This window comes from Martes martes (genome assembly GCF_963455335.1).
Source record: "Martes martes genome assembly, chromosome: 4".
Lineage (NCBI taxonomy): Eukaryota > Metazoa > Chordata > Mammalia > Carnivora > Mustelidae > Martes > Martes martes.
In genome coordinates, this window is record NC_137891.1 from 176,624,716 (window position 1) to 176,646,012 (window position 21,297).

Consider the following 21,297-nt stretch of genomic DNA (forward strand, 5'->3'; position numbering starts at 1 on the left):
GACCCTGGGATCATGACCTGACCTGAAGGCAGGCACTTAACCAACAAAGCCACCCAGGCATTCCCCATCCCCGTTTTTAAAAGTGTATGATCAGCCTTAATTGCATGCATCAGAAACTTGTTAGAGTCAGTAGTTAATAAAACTGTGACTTTCTCTGAATAGTCAAAGTGGGACTGCAAATTTAGTAATTGGCAAGTCCTTTATTTAAAAGTCACAAACTAGGGGCGCCTGGGTGGCTCAGTGGGTTAAAGCCTCTGCTTTCGGTTCAGGTCGTGGTCCCAGGGTTCTCAGATCGAGCCCCGAATCGGGCTTTCTGCTCGGCAGGGAGCCTGCTTCCCCCACCCCCCTCTCTGCCTGCTTCTCTGCCTAGTTGTGATCTCTCTCTCTCTCTCTGTCAAATAAATAAATTTTAAAAAATTCACATGCCGAAAAAATGAAATTCACAGTCCAAGCACCGCACTCAACACAGAGTCTGCTTGAGACTCTCCCTCTACCCCTCCACCACCCCCAGCTCTCTCAAATAATCTTTACTTTTAAAAAATTTTTAAAGAATTTATTTATTTATTTGAGAGAGAGAACACAAGGGGGGTGTAGAGGCAGAGGGAGAGGGAGAAGCAGGCTCCCTGCTGATCAGTGAGCCCAACATGAGGCTTAGTCCCAGGACCCTGGGATCATGACCTGAGCTGAAGGGAGAGTCTTAACTGACTGAGCCACCCAGGTGCCCCTCAAATAAATAATCTTTTCAATACAAAACAAAATTCACATGCTTTTTCCTTTTAAAAAAAAAAAAAAGCTAGTAAGAATTAACCCTTTATCTTTTGTATGCCCTGCATTCCATAAATTGAGATTTTCAAAAAGCAGGAGCAAGTTGTAAACCATCTAGATCTTTCTCATCACTGTACTCAAGGCCAAGGCTCTCAACATGGCTTCATGAAGGGCTTCCTAGAGCACTTGATATGTGGAATTCATTAAACACCTGCCATTCAGTCATATATAAAAGAGACTCAAGGATAGAAGCAAAGTTTAACACCAACTAGTATTAATTACCGAGTGTCTCACTGTGTGTCAGGCACTGTGCCAAGCACTTTGCCCACATAACTCATTGGATCCTGACGTTGCTATGAGTCAAGTGTTAGTAACACTTAGGGACGAGGGACTCAGGATTAAAGGGATTAAGGTGTTTGCCCAAGGTCCCACATCTAGTAAGACAACGTGCCCAAATTCGGGACCAAGCCTCTCTAGCCGTTACAGCCCAGTGCTGCCTCTGGAAGGGCACGCAGATGCTCTGGCTGACACAGACAGGCGTGGCTCAAACCAGCCTCCTCCTGGAACCCGCCTGAAGTCCTCAGCTCCAGACCTTGTTCCTCTGCCTCGCCCGCCTCTATCAGCGTGCCCTTCCCGTTGGACTTGAACCCCGGCTTTCTCTGAGGAGTGGCACGTGCGCAATGTCCCGCGTTTCCTCCGCAGAACTCACGCTTCCCACGCACCAAAGGCTGGGCTGTATCGAGTTTGCAATGTATTTTTTGGCACCAAAAATGTCCCTGGCCTGATGGGGACAAAAGTGCTTTCCAGTTCAAAGCTGACGCTGACACTCAGGCTGGGTGTGCCCACCAGGTTTCCCCCATCTAAGTGGATTTCCGTGCGACCCGAAGGATAGGGTCACGGCCCCAGTGCGGGGGCCAACGTTCGGATCGTCCTAGGAAACCGGCCGGGCGGGGAGAGGATGAGGAAGAGGATGCGGATACCCACGACCATCCGAGGCTGAGGGGAGGAAAGGTGAGACTGGTCCGGGTGCCCCGGACGCCGGTGGCCGGGTCCTGAGCGCATTCACTCGGTCGTCGAGACGACAACCACTGAACCAACCAGGCTCTGTCCTGCGCACTGGGGATGGAGGCCCCTGCTGATCAGTGCCGCTTGCACGCTAGTAAGAGGAGTGGGGTGACCAGCGAGAGTCGCGAGGGCTCTGCAGGGGGTGGAGGAGTCACTGGTGGTCTAGGAAGGCTTCCCGGAGGAGGAGCTGCGGGAGCCGCGGTTTGGAGGAGGAGGAGCTTCCCAGGGGGCAGGAGGGGAAGGTCTCCTCAAAGAAGGAACTGCCATCCAGGCCCTGGGCACTCGGACTCAGCCCGAGAAGAGGGCACGGCGCTGGGCGGGAGGAACCCCTCAGGCCCTTTAAGGCGGAGCGCCGGGGCGCGAGCAGGCGGGGGCGGTGCCAGGCCCCCTCGCGGCCGCTGATTGGGCGGCGCGCCTAACCGGAGCGGCTCCGCGGGCGCCGATTGGCCGGCCAGGGCTGGGCGCCGCCGCCAGGTGATACGGGATGCTGATTCCCGCGGCCACGTGGGGGGCGCGCGGGCGGGGGGCGCCGGGGAGGTGGGGGGCGGGCGGCGGAGACGCGCAGGGCGCGCCGGGGGTGCTGCGCGGAGCTGCGGCGGCGGGACTCGAGACGCGGCGGCCGCGGTGAGTGAGCGCGGGGGAGCGGGGCCGGGGCTGGCGGATCGCCGGGAGCGGGGCTCGGTACCCCCGGCGCGGAGGTGGGAAGAGGTCTCGGATGGGGAGGAGCGTCTCGGCCGCTTCCCTCCATCACCGCCACCGCCACGGTCGCCGTCCATCACCTCCGCGGTCACCTCCCCTGTCCCTCCGCCAGCGTCCTGCCTCGCTCGCCACTCGGGTGGTCCGGGGAGTTTCTCTGCCCCGGGCCGGGGACTGTCAGCCCAAAGCCCTGGCCGCACTCCACAGGCGCGACGATGATAGCAGGACAAATGACCCACGCGGGAGAGCGCCCCACTTAATCCTGAAAACAGCACTTTCCGCTCCAAGACGTCTGCTCGGAGAGGCCATCCTCGACCACCCTGTATTAATAGCACCCCCGCCCCCCCATCATATATCCTCCTCACCCTACAGTATTTTTCTCCAAATCATTTAAGCCCCCCGGAAATGTTGATTTCCAGTACCGTTCCCCTAGCCCTGCTTGGGCGCTCCCCAAGGGCTGGGACTCTGTTTTGTTCACCCGGCACATAGTTGGCACTTGGAATATTGTCAGAAGGAGCAGATAAATGTACAACCCCAAGAGGCAGCTGCTATTACTATCCCCACTTTACAGGTGAGAAAATGGAGGCTGAGAGGACTTGCGGACCTCACAATCCATGATGTTGATCTTGAGCTCCAGCTGCTTGGGTGGCCTAGGGCAGAAGGAGTGCCTCAGGATGCTGGTGGGTGGGTGGGGGGAGGCTCTTCTGTGAGGCTTAGCCAAAGGTGGTGGAGGTGAGGCAGCTGCCAGAGAGGCTCTGGCAGCCCCAGACCATCTGGGCAGGAGGCAGTCAGACTGAGAAAGCAGCTGTTTTGCTGGTAAGATCAGCCCCCAGCACCTGAGGTGTTTGGGGCAGGGGGATAAGACTGGGACTCGCCAGGCTCCCATGATGGACACCTGCTTACTTGGGAGAGGCGTCTAAGCAGAAGGACACTGCCATGGCCTAGGGGACAAGCTCCCAGAGACCCAGGTTTGCTTCCAAGCTCTCCCTTGTGCTGTGTGACGTTGGGCAAGTGGCTTCACCCCTCTGAGCTCCCCTTTGCTAAGCCCAGAGTCCAGGCTGAGTGGTCTCCCAGGATGCTATAAAGCGCCCCCCAACCCCATGACTCAACTCAGCCATGGTGCAGTGCAGTAGAGGGCTTCTGTCCTTGACCCTGGAGGCAAGTCAACCCGTTCAGTACCCTGTCTCTAAGCAGGACCACCTGGAAATTTTCAGAGGAGCAAAAGAAGAGCCCTGGGCTCATTCCAAAAGTGTCCTCCTAGAATGGTATTGGCCCAGCCAGGTTCCTATGTAAAACCTTGGAAAAACAAGTGTGCTCCAAAGAGATAAGTGTGTGTTTGTGCCCAGAATGAGTAAGCAGGTCTGTTTCTGGAGTTAGGGTGAGCCTGGTACCCTCCCTTGTTTGGGTACCCTCAAATTCAGGCCTGGGGGTGACATGCACTGGGAGGGAGAGAGGAAGAGAGAAACTTCCAGTTTCCTGGGGGAAGGATCAGGTGAAGCGGGGGGCTCCCCACCCCCACTATCTGGACCGTGGAGTGTCCCCAGGAAAGCTGCCTTTCTGTATCTGGAAGGAGGAGGTGGTTTGCAGCCCTAGACACAGCTGTCTCGGCATGTGTGAGTGTGAATGTGAGTGTGCCGAGGGCCCTTGTGGCTCTTTGCTGTCTTACACCCTTAGTGTCCGAGGGGCTGTGTCAGCACAGGCAGGATGGGAAATGTGTTCATCTCTCCCTCCCCCCATCCCTCCTTTATCTATTATTTTGTCTTTACTTCTCTGTTCCCACGTCTGCTGACTGCCTTTCAAACTCTCCTCTCTCCCTCTCTCCCTCTCTCCCTCCTGCCCCACTTGTGGTTTGGTTTTTGCCTCCACCTGTGGGTCCAGGGCACCCCAGCCCATACTGTGATGATGAAGACAAAAGGCGAGTTCGCTGGAAGCGCTATCTCCACGCTTGGAACAGCGGCCACACAGCCTTTGTGCCTGTTACACATCTAACTTGGTTGTATTTAAACATCAAATGGACCAAAAAACTAAAGATAAATTTAAAAAACCATAAAATGGACAATAGGTAATGGACGTGATGTGAAAAAATGATCAGGATCAAACGGTGGAGGGTGCGAGGCCAGAAAAGCAGGAGGGGAGAGGGTACAGGAAGGAGGAACCAGGACAGCGTCCACGGGACCTTGCAGCCTTTATTTCTGGCTCTTCTAGTGCAGCCACTCATGGAAAGTGAAGTAGGGGGTTGCTCCCAGAATGTTGTGGGTGGCTGCTGCCGGCCCCACCTGGGCTGAGCCTGGGGCTGAAGGTCTGGGCAGACACCGATAGGATCCTGGGCTCTTGGCACTGAGAGCGTCTGTAGGAAGGGGGGTTGAGTACACTGGGGACACACCCATTTCCTGCCCAGCGCCCTAATACCTGCTCTCTCCTGGAGGAATCCTGGCCCCCAGGCCGGCCTCTCCCTTTGCCTCACTCTCCTTGACTGGGAGGTCTTCCTGTCTTTCCGTGCAAGGAGGGCCCTGAAAGTGGTCAGACCTCGCTGTCCTCCCAAGCTCCCTCCTGAACAGCAGGCTTTGGGGTCCCCCCACCCTCCGTGTACCTGTTAAGCATTCCTCCAGGCCCAGCTGGGATCATGCTGGGTGCCTGCTCCTCCATTCAGTTCTAGGGTCCTCACATGATCCCAGGTTTGGGGATGCAGACATGAAGGCTCAGAGAGGTAGGGCTCTTTGCCCAAAGTCACACAGCATTTGGACCCGGATTTCTCTGATCCTAAGTGCAGTGATTGGAAGTAGTCTGGTGAGTAGCCAGGCAGGATGGGGGATGGAGGTGGGGTCTGAGTTGGCCCCAGGAAGGACTGAGGGAACTGAGTCATGGGGGACCCAGACAGAGGCCGTCAGCCATTCTTTGTCAAGACGCCTTGATTCCATGTTCACTGTGCACCAGCTGCGGTCATGAGCTCTAAATGGGGAGTGAGCGCTCTCCCTGTCCTTGAGGGTGGTCTAGTAAGGGAGGTTTCCTTCTCTCCTCCACTAGTGGATTTGGGAAAGGGGCCCCACGAAAGACCAAAACCTAGGCTGAGTTGGGGGGCAGGGCTCCTTCAATCAGGCTGGCCGAATGAGGCGGGGCCTGTGCAGCACATGGCTAGCCTCAGGAGCTCAGCCCACCAAGCTCATGGGCCATTCCCATAGGTCACAGAGCTCCTGGCCTAGAGCCTTCTATGGCTCCCCACTGCCCACAGGGCACAGCCTCAGTTGCCTTGGGGAGTAACATTAAAGGCTGATCCCAGTCTGGCTCTGGCCCACTCTTCTGGTAAGGTCTAGCCAAGGGGTCAGCTGCTTTCTTCCCTGTGCCTCTGCACAGTGGCTGCTGTCACATTCCTCCTCTCGGATGCTACCTTCCCAGGCGTTCCCCCTTCCCTGGCACTTTATACAGGCTGGTTCCATGGCCCTCGCCCCTACTTCCACCCCGGGGCAGGCTGAGGCCAGAGCACAGAGGTGGTCTGCCCCACCCCTACCTCGAGCTCCTCCCCGAGTGTTCTCCCCTGCAGCTGCAGCAACCCCCAGCCTGCATTTCCCCGCCTCCTCTCTCCTCTATCACCATCTAGCATGTTCCATATCTTACTGATTGATCTGTTCAGTGTCTGTCTTCCACACAAGCCTGTTGGCTCCCCGAGGGCAGGAGGGAGTCTGTCGTTTTATTCTGGGCTGTGTATTCCCTGTGTTCCCAGTGCCCTGGACATTGTCAGGCACACGGCAAGGGCCCGGGAAGGATTTGCAGGGTGGAGGAGCTCCCCGGCCTCTGAGTGGGAGCAGTGCGGCTCGAGTTCCCGGGAGTCATCCTTTCTCCCCTGCCCTTTGCAGTCTTTTCTCCCGTGGAGCTGGACGCTGGGGACCCTGGGGGCCATGCAGAGGGCCGGGGCAGGGGGCCGGAGGGCCTCTGACTGCGGCCCTGCCCCTCACCGGCCCAGGTGCATCACCAAGTTCGCCCAGGTGGGTGGGGCTGCCCCCACGGGGTGCGCTTCGGTGGGCTGGAGCTGAGTGCAGGTCCTGGGGGGTGGGGAGGAGCTATGTCCGCTTGCCCAGCGGACCCAGACTCTAGAATGCGTGTGGGCACAGATGAGGAGGTGGGGCCTCAGAGGGGCAGAGAGGCATGACCAAGGCCGCCTGCTGGGAAGGCAGCAGGCCCTGCCAGACTCTGAGTCCAGTGCTCTGTAACCTGTCCCCAGCTTACCCGGCAGAGCAGAGTGTGTTTGGTAGAGGGGCGGGGGGAAGAATCTGGAGGATGGGATCAGCAGCCACGGTCCTGACTGCTTGGCCTCCTTCCCGCCCTCACCATGCCCCCAAGCAGTACGTGGGCTCCTTCCCCGTGGACGACCTGGACACCCAGGAGAGCGTGTGGCTCGTGCAGCAACAGCTGTGGGCACTGAAGGTAGGGAGCCAGGACGGGCACGTGCCTGTCCCTGTCCCTGTCCCTAGCAGGGATCACAGCCTGGGAGGGTCAGGCTGGAATGGCCCCTGTGACCATCTCACCCAACCCCAATCATAGAGATGGGACGGGGGAGGCCCAGGGAGGGGCTAGACCAAAGTCATTCTGAGAAGTGGGCCCAGAGACGACCACACCCAGGCTCCTGAAGCCGTGTCCCTTAAACCCCGGGGACCGCTTCCCTTGGGCAATCGTGACCTGCCTCCCATGGGTGGAGGCCACAATGGAGATGTGGGGGATGGTCATAACATGGCCCGCTAAGACTCTGGCTGGGGGGCGGTCTGCCAGGCCCCATCCGCACCTCCGCAGCTCCTGGGGAGTCCACTCTCCAGGGCCCAGTCCCTTGGCAGCCGGGGAGGAGTTGACTGAGCAGCCTGGTGGGCCTGGTGCTGAGGCAGGGCCCGACCAACTCTCTCCCACCTAGGATTGTCCCCGACGCCGGGCTGTCATCCTGAAATTCAGCCTTCAGGGCCTCAAGATCTACAGCGGGGAGGGCGAGGTAGGAGCCTGTGTGGGTGCCAGCCAGGACTGGACGGGACCGGCGTCCTCCTCCCTCAGAAAGCCCCCAGCCCTGCACCACCCCTCGAGCGTCCCTGCCTCCCCAGCCTGCTCTGGGCCTTTGAATGTCCCTGGCAAAGGTTTCTCACCCCCGGCTCTGCCCTCCAAAAGCTCCAGGTGCTACCTCCTGGCCTGAGCGTCAGGATCGTCAGCTCTCTGCAGGCTGCGGGCCTCTGGGTGGGTCTGCCCAAGGTTGGCCAGGGCCAGACTCAGGCCAGAGGCCCGTCGGGAGTGCCTGTCTGATCGCCAGTCCTTCTCGTCCTGGGGCAAGCCAGTGTGTGTTGAACACTAACCTTGTGTCGGACTGTGTGCCCCACAACCCCGGGGCCGGTCTCCTAAGACGGGTGCGAACCGTGTCCCAGAGCTGGGCGTCATGGAGGCTTTGCGGTCAGGTCCTGGGCACTTGCACGAGATCTCACTGGCCCCCACCCACAACCCCATCAGAGGGGGCACTGTCCCCACTTAGTAAGTGTCACGCAGGCTCAGAGGGCTGTGCTTACCTGATCGAGTCACCCAGAGAGTGGTGGTTTCTGACTCCAGACACCAGACGTGCACCCCAGGGCCCCTGGCCACTGCCTCTTTTCATGCCTCTGCAGGCAGTGAGCGCTTTGCCACTTGGATCCATAGCATGGGGAGTGCGGTTGGGGGCGGGGTGGTGGGTGGGGCACAATCCCAGCCAGCAGGTTGACAGTGGGGAGCACGGGACCAGGACCGAGCTGGGAGGCCACGGGAAGGCTGAGAGTTCCCATCTGAAGCAGGGTTTGGGCAGGCCTGGGAGGAGGGAAGAGTTCTTCCCCCAGGAGCTGGGGGGCGGAGGGTGGGTTAAGCTGGGCTCTGAGGCCAGAGACCAGGCCCCAGAGGCCAGCCAGCAGGCGTGTGGGACCCACAGGGCAGGCACCCCCTGGGCCAGCAGCTAGAGGCCACGTGGGGCTGATGGAGCCCATCCCGCCCGCTCCTCCCCAGGTTCTCCTGATGGCTCACGCCCTGCGGCGCATCCTCTACTCCACCTGGTGCCCGGCTGACTGCCAGTTCGCATTCATGGCCCGAAACCCCCAGAGCCCGGCCAGCAAGCTCTTCTGCCACCTCTTCGTGGGTAACCAGCCTGGAGAGGTACCTGGGGCCCGGGGCAGGGGAGCCACCACCAAGGCTGGGTTTGGGGATGTGCTGTGCATCAGCATGGGCTCCAGACCCCTAGGCCTCGGGAGGCTCAGCTAAGCTGGCCGGAGTCCCCTCCAGGCAGCCACTCCTTCCCACACCAGCGCCTTCTGTGTCTCTGCCCACTGAGGACTCCACAAAAGGAGGTTAGTGGCCTCAGCATTCCCCAGGGCCTGGACATGGGGATCAGGCCATGTGCTTAGAAATTGGATGGTCACTCTGTCAGGCCTTTGCTCATGCTGTCTCTTAGCCTGGAATTCCCTTCCCCTTCTGGCAAATTCCAGCTCGACCTTCAAGGCCAGCCTAGGTGTCTCTGAAGCCTACCTTGAGTCCTCCGGACCACTCTTCCTTCTGAGGTCTCGGAACATGAACCACACTCTGTCACTGGTCTGTCCCTAATCACAGACAATGGAATTCTTTGACAGTAGAAACTGGGGCCAGGTCTTGAACAGCTCTGGTGCGTGTCCCTGTGGGGCCAGTGGGTGAGTGGGTAGATCCCAGATCCAAAGCCAGCACGGCCACCATGAACAGCAGAGGCTTGGCAGAAGACTGTGTGGCCAGCAGGGACTGGGCTTGGTGCCAGCTAGCAACATTTGCCGTCAGCCCTGTATCTCAAGCTCTTGTGCGGGCTCCTGGAAGGGCAGGGGCCTGAGACGCTGCCCTTGACCTTCCGGAGCTCACAGCTCCAACATTTTGGGGCTGGGTAATGTATGTGGGGGGTAGAACGTACTGGCCCCAAAGCGGTAAGCTTATGCTGGGGGCTCTCTGTGCTCTACTTCACTGAAGGAGCACAGGAAAGTGGGGATGGGGAGTCCCCCGTCTGCCTGCCCAGAATCACACAGCAGCCCCTAAGTGACAGAGCTGGGATTGGAGGGCCTGGGCTCGTAGCCGATCCTCTAAAAGGGAATGGACATGGGGTGGGGTAGTCAAGCTAGGGGCGGGCGTGCATTTAGCCTGTGTATTCCCAGCTCCAAGCGTGACGCCTGGAACAAAGCGGGGCCAGGATCTGTTCAATGAACAAAGGAAGCTGCTGGGGGGACTGCGTGGTGGTGAAGTTTTGAGGGATGAGTGGGAGTTTTCCCAGGAAGAATGGGGCAGAGGATCCCAAGCCGCGGGCTGCACGCGCTAATAGCGAGTGGGTTGCTGCTGTCTAAGGAGTCCCCCAGGGACCCCGTCCCCCCTGAGCCAGCCTCTTCCTCCTCCCCAGGTCCAGATCCTGCACCTGCTGCTCTGCCGCTCCTTCCAGCTCGCTTACCTCCTGCAGCACCCTGAGCAGCGCGCACAGCCCGAGTCCTGCCTGGGGTCTGCAGGGGACATAGCCCCGAAGCAGCTGTCCAGCCCTGGGGGCCCCCCTGGCCTTGTACGGGAACCCTTCAGCCGTGGTCAGCTCTCACAGAACGTGCACGCGCTGGTCTCCTTCCGGCGGCTGCCAGCAGAGGGGCCCGTGGGCAGTGGGGTACGCAGCACCCCCGCCGCGGGGCGGGCAGTGGACGAGGGAATTGGGCGAGGGTTTGGGGGTCATGGGAGGGGAATGCAGCGCAGCAGCGGCAAGGGGCTCTGCCTGACTGGGCAGGGGCCTGAGTCGGCCTGCCCCTGTGGGCCCCTCTTGGTGCCTTAGAAGGAGCTGCTGGAGTCCGAAGGCCGAGGCGGGGCCCGTCATGCCCGCCTGGGGAATCCTTACTGCTCGCCCACGCTGGTGCGCAAGAAGGCCATTCGCAGCAAGGTGATCCGCTCTGGGGCCTACCGCGGCTGCACCTACGAGACCCAGCTGCAGCTGTCCGCTCGGGAGGCCTGTGAGTCCCCGGGGCTCGCCTGCCGCGTGGGTGCGGGGGCGCAGGCCCGCGTGCGTCCTTGTGAACCAGAGGGCTGGGCCTGTGTGTGCATCTGCGTGTGTGCACGTGAGTGTGCAGCCAGGTGTGCACACCTGGGGGCTTGCTCAGGTGATCGGACAGCTGTGGGTGTGCTCCAGCTGGTGAGCGGGTGGGTGCGCGTGGGCTGTGCCTGTGGGTGGATCTATCTCTGCTCGGGGGAGACTTGATGAGGAGGGGAGCATGGCCGGGATGGGGTCGGTAGCTGTGGGGCGGCCTCTTTCCCTCTGACCGCTGGGTGGTCTCCACAGTTCCTGCCGCATGGGAGGCGTGGCCCTGGGGGCCTGGTGGCCCCTCGTGTCTGGTGGAGAGCGAGGGGAGCCTGACGGAGAACATCTGGGCCTTTGCTGGCATCTCCAGGTACGGGGGTGCCTGGCCCGGGCTGGTGCACAGCCCCTTGGGCTGGGCAGAGGAATGGACTGTGGGCTGCCCCGGGGCCCTGAGGTGTGCCACCTTCCTGGACAGGGGCAGAGCCATCCTGGCCTTGGTGGGCTGGGGCCAGGGGCTTCCGCCACTGGGCCTGTTTTCTCAAATGTGAAATGGAGATAATCGCAGGCCTGTGGAGAGGATCAAACGGGGTCATTCCGGGAAAGCTCTCAGCACCTCGCCTGTCACAGGGCAGCTGCTTCCTAACCGCCACCTCTTCAAAACTCTCCAGGGTGGGTCTTGCAGCGGTCAGCAGTCAAGGGCCCCTTAACGCCTCTTAGGAAGGAAGCTTCCCTCGGCAGAGGGGTCGGGTGATGCCATCAACCCCGGGGAGTGACGTGAGGCCGGAGTTTTGCCCTCAGCCTCTCCCCACTGCCCTGCCAGGCCCAGCGCCCTCGCCCTGCTGCGGAGAGACGTGCTTGGGGCCTTCCTGCTGTGGCCCGAGCCCGGCACCAGTGGCCAGTGGTGCCTGTCGGTGCGGACACAGTGCGGTGTGGTCCCCCACCAGGTCTTCCGGAACCACTTGGGCCGCTACTGCGTGGAGGTGAGCAAGCAAGCACCCTGCTCTGCCCTTGCCCCTGGGCCCTGCCCCGGGCCCCTCGTCCCAGCCCCATCCTTTATAACCTGAGTTGGGGGGGGGGACAGGTGCCTCATCATGGTACCCCATTGGCTCTCTCTGGCCACACCCCTTAACTAACTCTCCATTTAGTTTGTCATTGGCCCAGCTGGCCCCACCCTCAGGCCTCCAGAGGGGCGTTTTGGTTTTTTTAGAGATTTTATTTAATTATTTGATAGAGATAGAGCAAGCACGAGCAAGGGGATCAGCAGAGGGAGAGGAAGAAGGGGGCTCCCCACTGAGCAGGGAGCGGGCGCTGGGCTTGATCCCAGGACCTTGAGATCATGATCTAACCCGGAGGCAGACCCTTAACCGTGGGAGCCACCCAGGTGCCCTCAGAGTCTTGGGCCTGGATCATGCCTCCCATTTCTATAGGAATCCAGGCTCTAAAAAGTGGCTTTCCCACGCCCTAGCCCATCTTTTAGCGGAGCTAGAAACTGACTCAGAGAGGGCAGACACTGGCCTAACCTCACCCAGCCTCTGGGCTTCCAAGTCTGGAGTCTTGGCCTGACCACAGGTTTCCAGGGGCTGGATGTGTGCACTTGTTACAAGATGAATGGCTCAGTCCCGTCCAGGCTGGCGAGACAGAAAGAGAGGAGACAGTGTCTGGCTCTGCCGTAGGCAAGACGGTGACCTATCTGAGGTCGAATTTCCTCCATTCTGAAGTGGGGCAGGATTCCTTGTGAGGGGGTGGAGGGTGCCCAGAGCGGAGCTGTGGGGGAAGGGAAGCCGGAGCTTCAGCCCTTTCCGCCCTAGCACCTGCCGGCCGAGTTTGCCAGCCTGGAGGCCCTGCTGGAGCACCACGCTGGGACGGAGCGCAGCCTCTTCTGCTCCCTTGACATGGGCCGCCTGAACCCCAGCTACGAAGAGCAGGACTGCGGGTCCGAGGGCAGACCCCCCCGGACACTGCGGCCCCTTGGCCATGCCAAGTCTGAGGCAGAGCTGCAGGGCCTGGGCTAGGAGGCGAGCCCCCGGCCCTCCCTCACCCTGGCTCCTGGGCCTCACCAGGCCGCTCTGCCCCTCTGCTGCCCTGCTGGTCACCGGTTCCACCCACCGACTCTGCCCCTTGGACCAGTCTTCCATCACGTCACCGCCTGTGGTAGGGGGGAGCGCTGACACTGGGGATCGCTGGTGGCTTCTCATGAGACATGTGGCCTGCGGAGATTGTAGGCGGGGCGGGCCGAGCTCCAGGCTTCCCGGTCACCTGCTGGGTAACTTCGGATGCTTGTCTCTGGGCTTCACTTTACGCCCGGGAGGGGGGCTTTCTGAGGGGCAGGAAGGTTTGTTCATGAGGGATGTGGTCCTCTCCCGAAGAGGCCAGCCCTCAGGGCCCTGACCGGGAGTCTCCCGACAGTACTTGACTGAGGTGGCCGGGCACATGAGGGAGGTGACTGGGGAGGCCGGAGTGAGTCCTCGCTGTGGGCAGACACCTGGGAGGGAGCCACCCTCTCCAGGAGAGAAACGAGAGCGCTCGGAGGAGCTGACGCGCTTGGCGGCTGGGCCCAGCTGCACCCTGCCAGCCTGTGTCTCACAGCCTCTGACAGTGAGGGAGCCTTCCACTGAATTCTGTGAATTCCATTCTTAGGAATGAAGCTTAGGAGGGCACAGAAGGGCAGGATGGACGAAGAGCCACACCCCCCACACGCCCGCACGCGCGCAGAAACCTGTCTGTAGAAGGGATGGGAGCCAACAGCACAAAGAAACTCTGTGCTGCTTAGAAAGGCTGGTTTGTCTCCAATCAAATCCACAGGGTTGTGATTCCCGCCCCTACACCCCCAGGACCACCGAGACACACACCCCTACACACACACACACACACACACAGGCTCATTTCCTTTGTGCATTAGGAGGGGGTCCGCAGTGAGCCACAGGTGTGCAGGGTGACCAGGGTCCTATTCAGCTCATCCTGTGGGCCGGTCTGGGTTTGGGGGTTGCCTGGGAAGCCACCTGGTTCTGGCCCACTCCCCACAACGGCCCGCTGGCCATGGTTGTCAGGGGCCGCCTCACCAGGCCTGCAGCGCTGGGGCTGGGCTCAGAGCAGAACCGTCCGAAGGTGGAACTGATGTGGGTCCTGCCAGAGGGTCCTGGGCCTCGAGGGGTGGGTGCAGTAACAGGGAAATGACTGTGGCCTAAGGGAGTGGTCCTGTAGTGAGTGACAGATCCAGGTACCCAGAGCCTTTACAACAAGTAAGCTCGAAAGACAGACACGAATACCGAATTACTAGGGAACTGTTTCACTTTGGAGGAACTTCTATTCCTGAGGCAGAGGCCGAGTCACGAATCTGGGGGCTGCCCTCTCCCACATCTGGGAGTGGGATGTAACTGTTCTGTGCCTTGAAAATGACAATTTCTGACTCCTGGGAGGAAGAGGGAGGCCCTGATGGAAGAGAAAGAAGGGAGGCTCCTCCGGAGGTCAGGCCTTGGCTTCCCAGCTGACAACCTCCTGCCCAGGAAATGGGCTGGGCTGGGGACCATGTCACTCTCATCACAAGGGGTAGCAGGGGTAGGAGGTGCCTGTCCTTTGGGGGTTCTTCTCACTGGAACCACAGCACTGAGTTTAAACTGAATGGGAGGGGGAACTGGGACTCAGTTTATAGCCATCTCCACCAGAACCCACGGTCCCTCGTGGGAGGCCTGGTCTCACATTTCCCTGGCAAGAAGAGGGGTTTGCCGATACAGGGTGTCCTGGGGTGCTGGTATTACACGCGGTTAAGACCGGGTGACTGGCCTGGCCTGAGGCCAAAGCCTACCTCTGTGAGAGATGGGTATCGTTGAGCATATCCTCCGTGTGGACAAGGTATCAAGAATGTTCTCAAAGCACTTTAACATTCCTTCACACAGTACTCATCCCGTGGTATGCATAGGGCAAGGGTTTTGACCCGTGTGTGCAGATGCTTCAATGTCTTAACCATAGATCAGTTTTCTCTTTGTTCCAACTGGCACCATCTGGGTAACCAGCTCTCCTTACTGTGTGCACTTCAAACAAATAAAATGCATTTCTTCCGATTGTCTAGCACAGACTTTTCCTTTGAAAGTCAAGGTCCTTTGTCCAGTTTGCCTTTCTTGGTTTGCCAACCATAACTTTAGCTGGTGCTGGGTGGTGAACCAGAGGGATCCTGTCCTCAGGGGCTCAGGATGTCCTGAAGGAATAGCATAGGTAGATTAATTAAAATCCTGTCTCTTCTGTTAAAATCCTCAGTGGGTACTTCCTGCAGGGAAATGACAGTTGCCATTCTGGCTGGAGGGACTTGGGCTGAGCCGGGGGATTTTGGCCTGGCAACCTCTCTGACCAAAAGACTTCGGTTCTCAAAAACGGTTTTGTTTTGTTTTTTAACCTTTGTCTTAGAAAAAATGAGGGCAGCATTAGAAGGAAGATTTGCTCTGTCGGAGGCAGCCCTCCCCTGAATCAGTAGAGGGGTGTGGATAAAAGGCAGCAAGGTCCCTGTCGCCTTTCTCAGTAGTCCTCTAACTACCGCGTGAAGCCCTGCCTCCTGCATCTCTCCCCGTCCTAGCTGAGCAACCTCGGGCAGACTGCTTAACCTCTCTGAACTGGGCAGTGGGAATTAGAGGAGAGAGCTGACGCTCCAGCGAAGCGAGCCGCCCCGGCCAGCCAACAGCTAGACTCCTGCGCGACTCTCCCAGGGACTGGGTGCCGAGAACGCGCAGACCCCTCACCCCCACCCCCTGGGAACCGTCGGCTGTGACGCCACAGGCGTTGCCGGGCAACCGCGAACGCCGCGGCGGCGCGCGTGCCCGCGGGCGGCTGGGGCGGCTCCGGGGCTTCGGTCGTGCGGCGGCGCCTGCAGCGCGGATCCCCCACTGCCTCCTCCCCGGGCCGGGCCTCAGGGACGGGCGAGCCCGGGCGCGGGAGGAGGCGGCGGTCCCGGCTCCGGTCCTGCGAGCCCACCGCCGCGCCCCTCCTCTTCTCGGGGCGCTCGGCGGGGAGTCCCAGCCCCCGGCGGCGGGCGCGGCCCCGCCCCCGCCGCGAGGTCCCGCCCCCCGCGCCCGGCGCTGGCCCCGCCCCCTGACCCCGGCGGTCCTGAGTCCGGGCAGCACCGCCCACGTCGGGCCGCGCCGGGGGGACCCCCGCCGAGGCGCCATGGCCTCGGAGTCGGTGAAGGTGGTGGTGCGCTGCCGGCCCATGAACCAGCGGGAGCGGGAGCTGAACTGCCAGCCCGTGGTGACGGTGGACTCCGCGCGCGGCCAGTGCTTCATCCAGAACCCCGGCGCCGCCGACGAGCCGCCCAAGCAGTTCACCTTCGACGGCGCCTACTACATGGACCACTTCACCGAGCAGATCTACAACGAGATCGCCTACCCGCTGGTGGAGGTGAGGGCGCCCGGGAGGCCGCCGCCCGGGGGGCCTGAAGGGACAGCGCTGTCCCCGAGCTGGGCTGGGACGCCCTTCTGGAAGAAGTAGGTGGACACCAACAGGTTGGGCTGAAGTCTTTTGTCTAGGAAGGAGACAGCTGGAAGCCACCTACAACGTCCAGGTTCCGGTGTCCACTGTCTGTAAGGCCAGAGCTGGCCCTCGCCCCCACCCCTCGCAGCCCCCTGCCCACAAGAGCTCCAGCCTCCGAGGCTGCCTGCCCTCCACCATCAGAGGACCCAAGGACTTCTCCAAACGCTCAAGCCTCTTCCCCCAGCCTCCTCCTCCTCTTCCCCGGCTATAGCCTCTGCTTTCTCCCCTCAGCATCCAGAATCCTCTCTCATCCTCCCTCCAACAAAGATCTCTGCTTCCCTCCTTTCTGCCTTTTTCTGGGAGGAACGGAAACCGTTTCCCTTTGATCTAACCCATCATCATCTTCCTCTCAGCAGTTGACGAACAAAGAGGCAACACCAGTTTGTCACCCTTCATAGGGCTTTTGCTTCCCGGAGCACTCACACTAGGTCGCTTGCACATTTCACAGATGGGGTGACTGAGGCCCAGAAGAGGGAAACTTGCCCAAGCTTCCAGCAGAGGAGTGGCTGGAGCTACGCCTCATGTCTTCTGGCCACGGGTTCTTCCCAAGGCATCTCCCCAGCCATTCAGAGAGTCATTAGTTAAGTGAGATGTCACAGGTTGTCCCGGGAAAAAAGGACAACTTTGGGAAATGGTACTTACGCCCTCCCTCGCTTGAAGCTTCCCAAGGCATATTCAGATACCTGAGGCTCTGGAGAGTCCTGCACTGAAGAATCTGATTTGACTTCCTAAACCCAGTGTTTCCAAAATGCGTGGTAGAACCTTTGTTGTTTTCGCTGGCAGGCCAATTAAATCCTTCAGAGCACCTCCTTCGACTGCCCCATTTCTCTACCAAGGCTTAAAGCCCTCCCTTGAGAGCATTGAAGTGTTCTGAAGCCCAGAACTCCCCAGTGGTCAGGGCCCTATGGAAATGATGCCCAGGAGACGAGGGCAGCTCTCCCTAGGTTGTGGTCCCAGACGCTGGGGATGGCTAGGCTGTCCTCCTGCACTGGGAGGCTGTCGCAGTCCTAGGCTGGAAGGGACCTGAGGGGTTGTGTCTGGTGCGCCCCCTCTCCTCACCGGGTCCTTGAATGTCCACCCAGTGGCAGAAGTTCACTCTTCCCAAAGCAGCCCCTTTCCCCTTTGCTTCTTGGCTCCTAGGAGACTGTTTTTTGTGGTGAGTCAGAGTTAGTGTCCCTGAAGCTTTTAGCCACCTGTCCTGGCTCTGTCTCCGAGGCCCTACAGACTTCCTCTGCTCCCTTTTCCAGGGTTGGCCCCTTAGAGATTTAAAGATTTCGAGATCGCGTCCTCCTTGGCCTTGCCCGTGGGTCCCTGCCTCATCCTGGAAGTACTCCCCTGAGCACTTCCTCAGGAAACCCCAGCCCCGGGTAGGAGACACTAAGGACACAGTGTTTCTATCACATCTCCCCTCTGGCTCTCCCTCCTGTCCTGAGTTCCCCCACTACTTGGGATTCTCTGCCAGACACCTGCCTCTGGACATCCCCCAGAGCCTCAAATTCAACATGACAGAAGCTCATTTTCATTCATTCACCCATTCAGCTATAAAGTAGCAGCTCCACACCAGGCCGGTCCTCGGCTTGCGGAGCGCAGCCCTGAAAGGCATGGCCTCTGCCCTCGGTGAGCTCATGGTCATGGGGAGGAGCAGCTAAGCTAATACACCAATTCCAGCCCCCTGCCCACATTCCAGGGTTGTAATACTACAATCCAAGGTGATGAAGGGGAGAGGAAGCCTGGGGCATGTTGACAGCTAGAGAACCTGGGCTTGGAGGGTATAGGAAGGGAGAGGAAGGCTGGGAGGGCTTTCTGAAAGTGGTGAGGTTTAAGTTGAGACCTGAAGAATGAGAGGGGTAAGCCAGGTAGGAAGGTGGAGGTAGGGGCCTTCCAGGTGGAGGCCTGCATTTGACTCTGGGGACAAGTATAGAGCTGGAGTCCTCATTCTTGGTGGGGAAACTGAGGTCTGGAGTATCATAGAATGACTGAGGGGCGGTTTTGATACCCCGCACAGTGCCTGGTCCCGTGCTCCATCCTGCTGCCTCCCATTAAGTGAGCAGCACGCCGAGCACAGCTCCAGTGACTCAGCCTGGAGCAGCTGTGCCTTTAGGGCCAGGGGTTGTGGGTCTGTTCGGCGGGGCTCTGAGCCCGCCTCAGGCTCTCCTGGGGTTTCTGCCACCTCCGTGGGGCCCCCCATCCAGGCCCTTGACTTTGGGTCCCTATTGCACAAAGCCCCCGGCACTTCTTGACTGTTCCTTCCTGCCCTTTTCTTTCCTGCTTCTCCAGGCCTCAAATCCCGTCCCTATTCCTGATCTTCTCTGTCCCTGGGTGATCTCTTTGGCTTTCCTGGGTGCTGCCCACCCTAAACCCTCCCCTCCACCTCCTCACCCCATTCTCACCTGAGCTCCTCACCTCCGTGCCTGGCCTGCCACCTGGTCGACGGTCTCTTTCCCAGCCAGTGACTTTGCCATCTGCCCCTTCTCCCGGCTTCACACCCATGGTCTTGGAGATGCCCCGATGAGCCGTCCCCAGCCCACCCACAGGCCAGGTACCATGACTTCTACCATGCCCAGACATCAGTGCAGTAGAAGCCATGGGATTCAGTCCCCAGATAGGACATTCAGTGGTATGCTTGGGAAGGGGTGAAGGGGGACATGAGGCAATTTAGGACAGATGCTCTTAAAAAAATTTTTTTTAAGGTTTATTTATTTCAGAGAGAGAGAGAGGAAGAGAGAGAGAGAAAACCCAAGTGGGGAGAGGGGCAAAGGGAGAGAAGCAGGCTCAATCCCCAGACCTTAAGATCATGACCTGACCTGAAATCAGGAGTCACATGTTTGACCAACCGAGCCACCCAGGCGCGCCTGGACAGATGCTTTTAATTTCAGTTGCAATAGTTACATGTTTAATGTAAGGGAAGAAAAGTACTCAGCACATCCAGCCTGTAATGCAGTTTCATGGGAACTATTGCCAAGGGTGACAGCAAGTTGAAAAGAGTCCGTTAGCCATTGATTTCCTGCAAGTCTGCTGGTTGGTACGAGAGCAGGGAGACGTGTGGACCCTGGGGTGGAGGAACGAGGGGCCACAGTCAGGACCTGTCCCGCGGGCAAGCTTGTCCCTTGCAGCTCTGGAGGTATCACTTGATGGGTGAAAACTTTTTGAAATCCTATGTTTTGCCTTAAAAATGCACATAAAATTGTTCTCTACCTCACTGCAGAACGATATGCTGTTCTGTAGAACTTTCTGCAGCGGTGGAAATGTTCTGTATCGAGCTGCCACCGGCCATTGATGGCAGGTGAGCACCTGAACAGAGGCTAGTGCTACTTGAAGGACTGAATTTTCATTTTGCTTGAAGTCAAGTTAAATTTAAATAACTACATGTGGCTAGTGGCTGCCGCATTGAAGAGCCTAGATCCGGAGCAAGGATCTCCAGTACAGATGTAACATGAGCCACATGCTTAATTTAAATGTTCTAGTAAGCACATTTGGTTTTATTAAGATATTTGTTGTTTTGGGACGCCTGGGTGGCTCAGTTGGTTAAGTGGCTGTCTTTGGCTCAGGTCATGATCCCAGTGTCATGGGATCGAGTCCCACCTCGGGCTCCTTGCTCGGCGGGGAACGTGCTTCTCCCTCTGCCTCTGCCTGCCACTCTGTCTGCCTGTGCTCGCTCTCTCTCTCTCTCTGACAAATAAATAAATAAAAATCTTTAAAAAACAAAAAGATATTTGTTGTTTTATATAGAAGATTTGTGAGAGCTGTGACTTTTTAATTTTTAATTAAAAATTTTTTTATTTTAATTTTTTTATTTTTAAAAGATTTTGTTTATTTATTTGAGAGAGTGAGAGCACAAGCAGAGGGAGAGGGAGAAGTAGGCTTCCTGCTTAGCAGGGAGCCCGATGCGAGGCTCGATCCCAGGACCCCTTATGATCTGAGCCTAAACCAAGAGTCCCACGCTCAACCCACTGAGCATTTTATTTTATTTTATTTTAAGATTTTTTTTTTAATTTGACAGACAGAGATCACAAGTAGGCAGAGAGGCAGGCGGAGTTGGGGGCGGGGAAGCAGGCTCCCCGCCGAGCAGAGAGCCTGATGCGGGGCTCTATCTCAGGACCCTGGGATCATGACCTGGGCTGAGGGCAGAGGCTTTAACCCACTGAGCCACTCAGGTGCCCCCCAACTGAGCATTTTAAAAAGGGAAAGGAAACAAAGTGAAATTAGCTTTAATAATAGATTCTATTTAACCCAGTATACCCAAAATTTTATTTCAAGAAAACGCGCTGATAAATGTTGTCATCATACAGTGACAGTGGCATAGTTCCCATTCCTTCTTCATGCAGTTTTTGAACTCAGCCGTGTTTTACACTGTACCATGTTTCCGTGCAGATGCTCGAGTGTCAACAGTTAAAACGAAATGAAACCAAAAATAAAGTGATGCTTAATGGAAAAACATTTCTTACTGCTTCAGTTAGATGCAAATGAACTAGATCAAATCAAAGAAATTCAGTTTCTCAGTCCCACTGGGCCCATTTCTAGCATGGCTGCTGGCTATCCTACCCGCCAGTGAAGCCATCTCTGTTTTCTCGTAGAACACTTCCTCCGGGTTTGGGTGACGCAGATACGCTGGGCCCAGCACCATGTTGATCCGGGGGCTGCAGGTGTCCCCGGCTCTGAGGTTTCCAGCAGGTGACCAGTCTGCCCTGCCCCCCCCATACCCCTGCAGGGGGCTGTCCCTTCATGCAGCCCCCCTCCCTCTGATGAGGTGCAGGAACCCACACATTCAGGGCTTCCTTGGACAAAGCAGAGGTGCTTGTCCAGTTCTGCCCATAAAAATGAGGCCTAGGCCTCCGAGAAGCAGTGAATCGTGACTTGGGGTCTCCTCCAGCAGCAGTCCCTGGGGATCCCGGGCCCCACGGTGGTCCACAGGATGGGTCTTTGCAGTGTTGCTGGGCGAAGATGCCAGGTGGGCCCTCGGGGCCTGGGAGCAGCTGTCCTGCGCGCTGACACAGGCTCCCCCCTCCCCTAGGCTGAGTTCTAGAATCCATGAGCTCATGAGCTCTTCGAGGGCAGGGACTGGGATCACCTTTTTCATCACTGTGTCCCCAGCTAGAGTGTGGTGCCTGTGCCTATGGAATGAATAAATGTGTCCATGAATGAAGCCCGACGTCAGTGCTGCTCTGGTTTCCTTCCTGTCTTCCCTCCCCTCCTCCCGCTCCACCTGCCCTCAG

At 58.4% G+C, this 21,297-nt stretch overlaps 2 protein-coding genes across 3 annotated transcripts in view; both read left to right on the plus strand.

The window, feature by feature from the left end:
* Nucleotides 1-6,419: 6,419 nt before the first annotated feature.
* Nucleotides 6,420-12,582, plus strand: SH2D5 (SH2 domain containing 5; the record flags this gene model as incomplete). 2 transcript variants are annotated; one of them, XM_080802742.1, is made up of 9 exons in its annotated part: nucleotides 6,420-6,506; nucleotides 6,862-6,945; nucleotides 7,424-7,498; nucleotides 8,521-8,667; nucleotides 9,920-10,168; nucleotides 10,331-10,505; nucleotides 10,832-10,940; nucleotides 11,391-11,550; nucleotides 12,379-12,582. In XM_080802742.1, the coding sequence occupies 9 exons, from the start codon at nucleotides 6,420-6,422 to the stop codon at nucleotides 12,580-12,582; spliced, it is 1,290 nt and encodes a 429-aa protein (XP_080658868.1). The 2 variants fall into 2 exon arrangements, with proteins under 2 accessions (XP_080658868.1, XP_080658869.1); XM_080802743.1 differs by having other exon boundaries at nucleotides 6,865-6,945.
* Nucleotides 12,583-15,721: 3,139 nt separating this feature from the next.
* The window catches only part of KIF17 (kinesin family member 17), a gene marked incomplete at both ends in the record, with an annotated part of 40,287 nt that continues 34,711 nt past the window's right edge, over nucleotides 15,722-21,297 (plus strand). Inside the window, one exon of the mRNA XM_080802807.1 lies at nucleotides 15,722-15,952. Coding sequence (XP_080658933.1) covers nucleotides 15,722-15,952 — 231 coding nt within the window. The remainder of the gene's footprint in view (nucleotides 15,953-21,297) is intronic.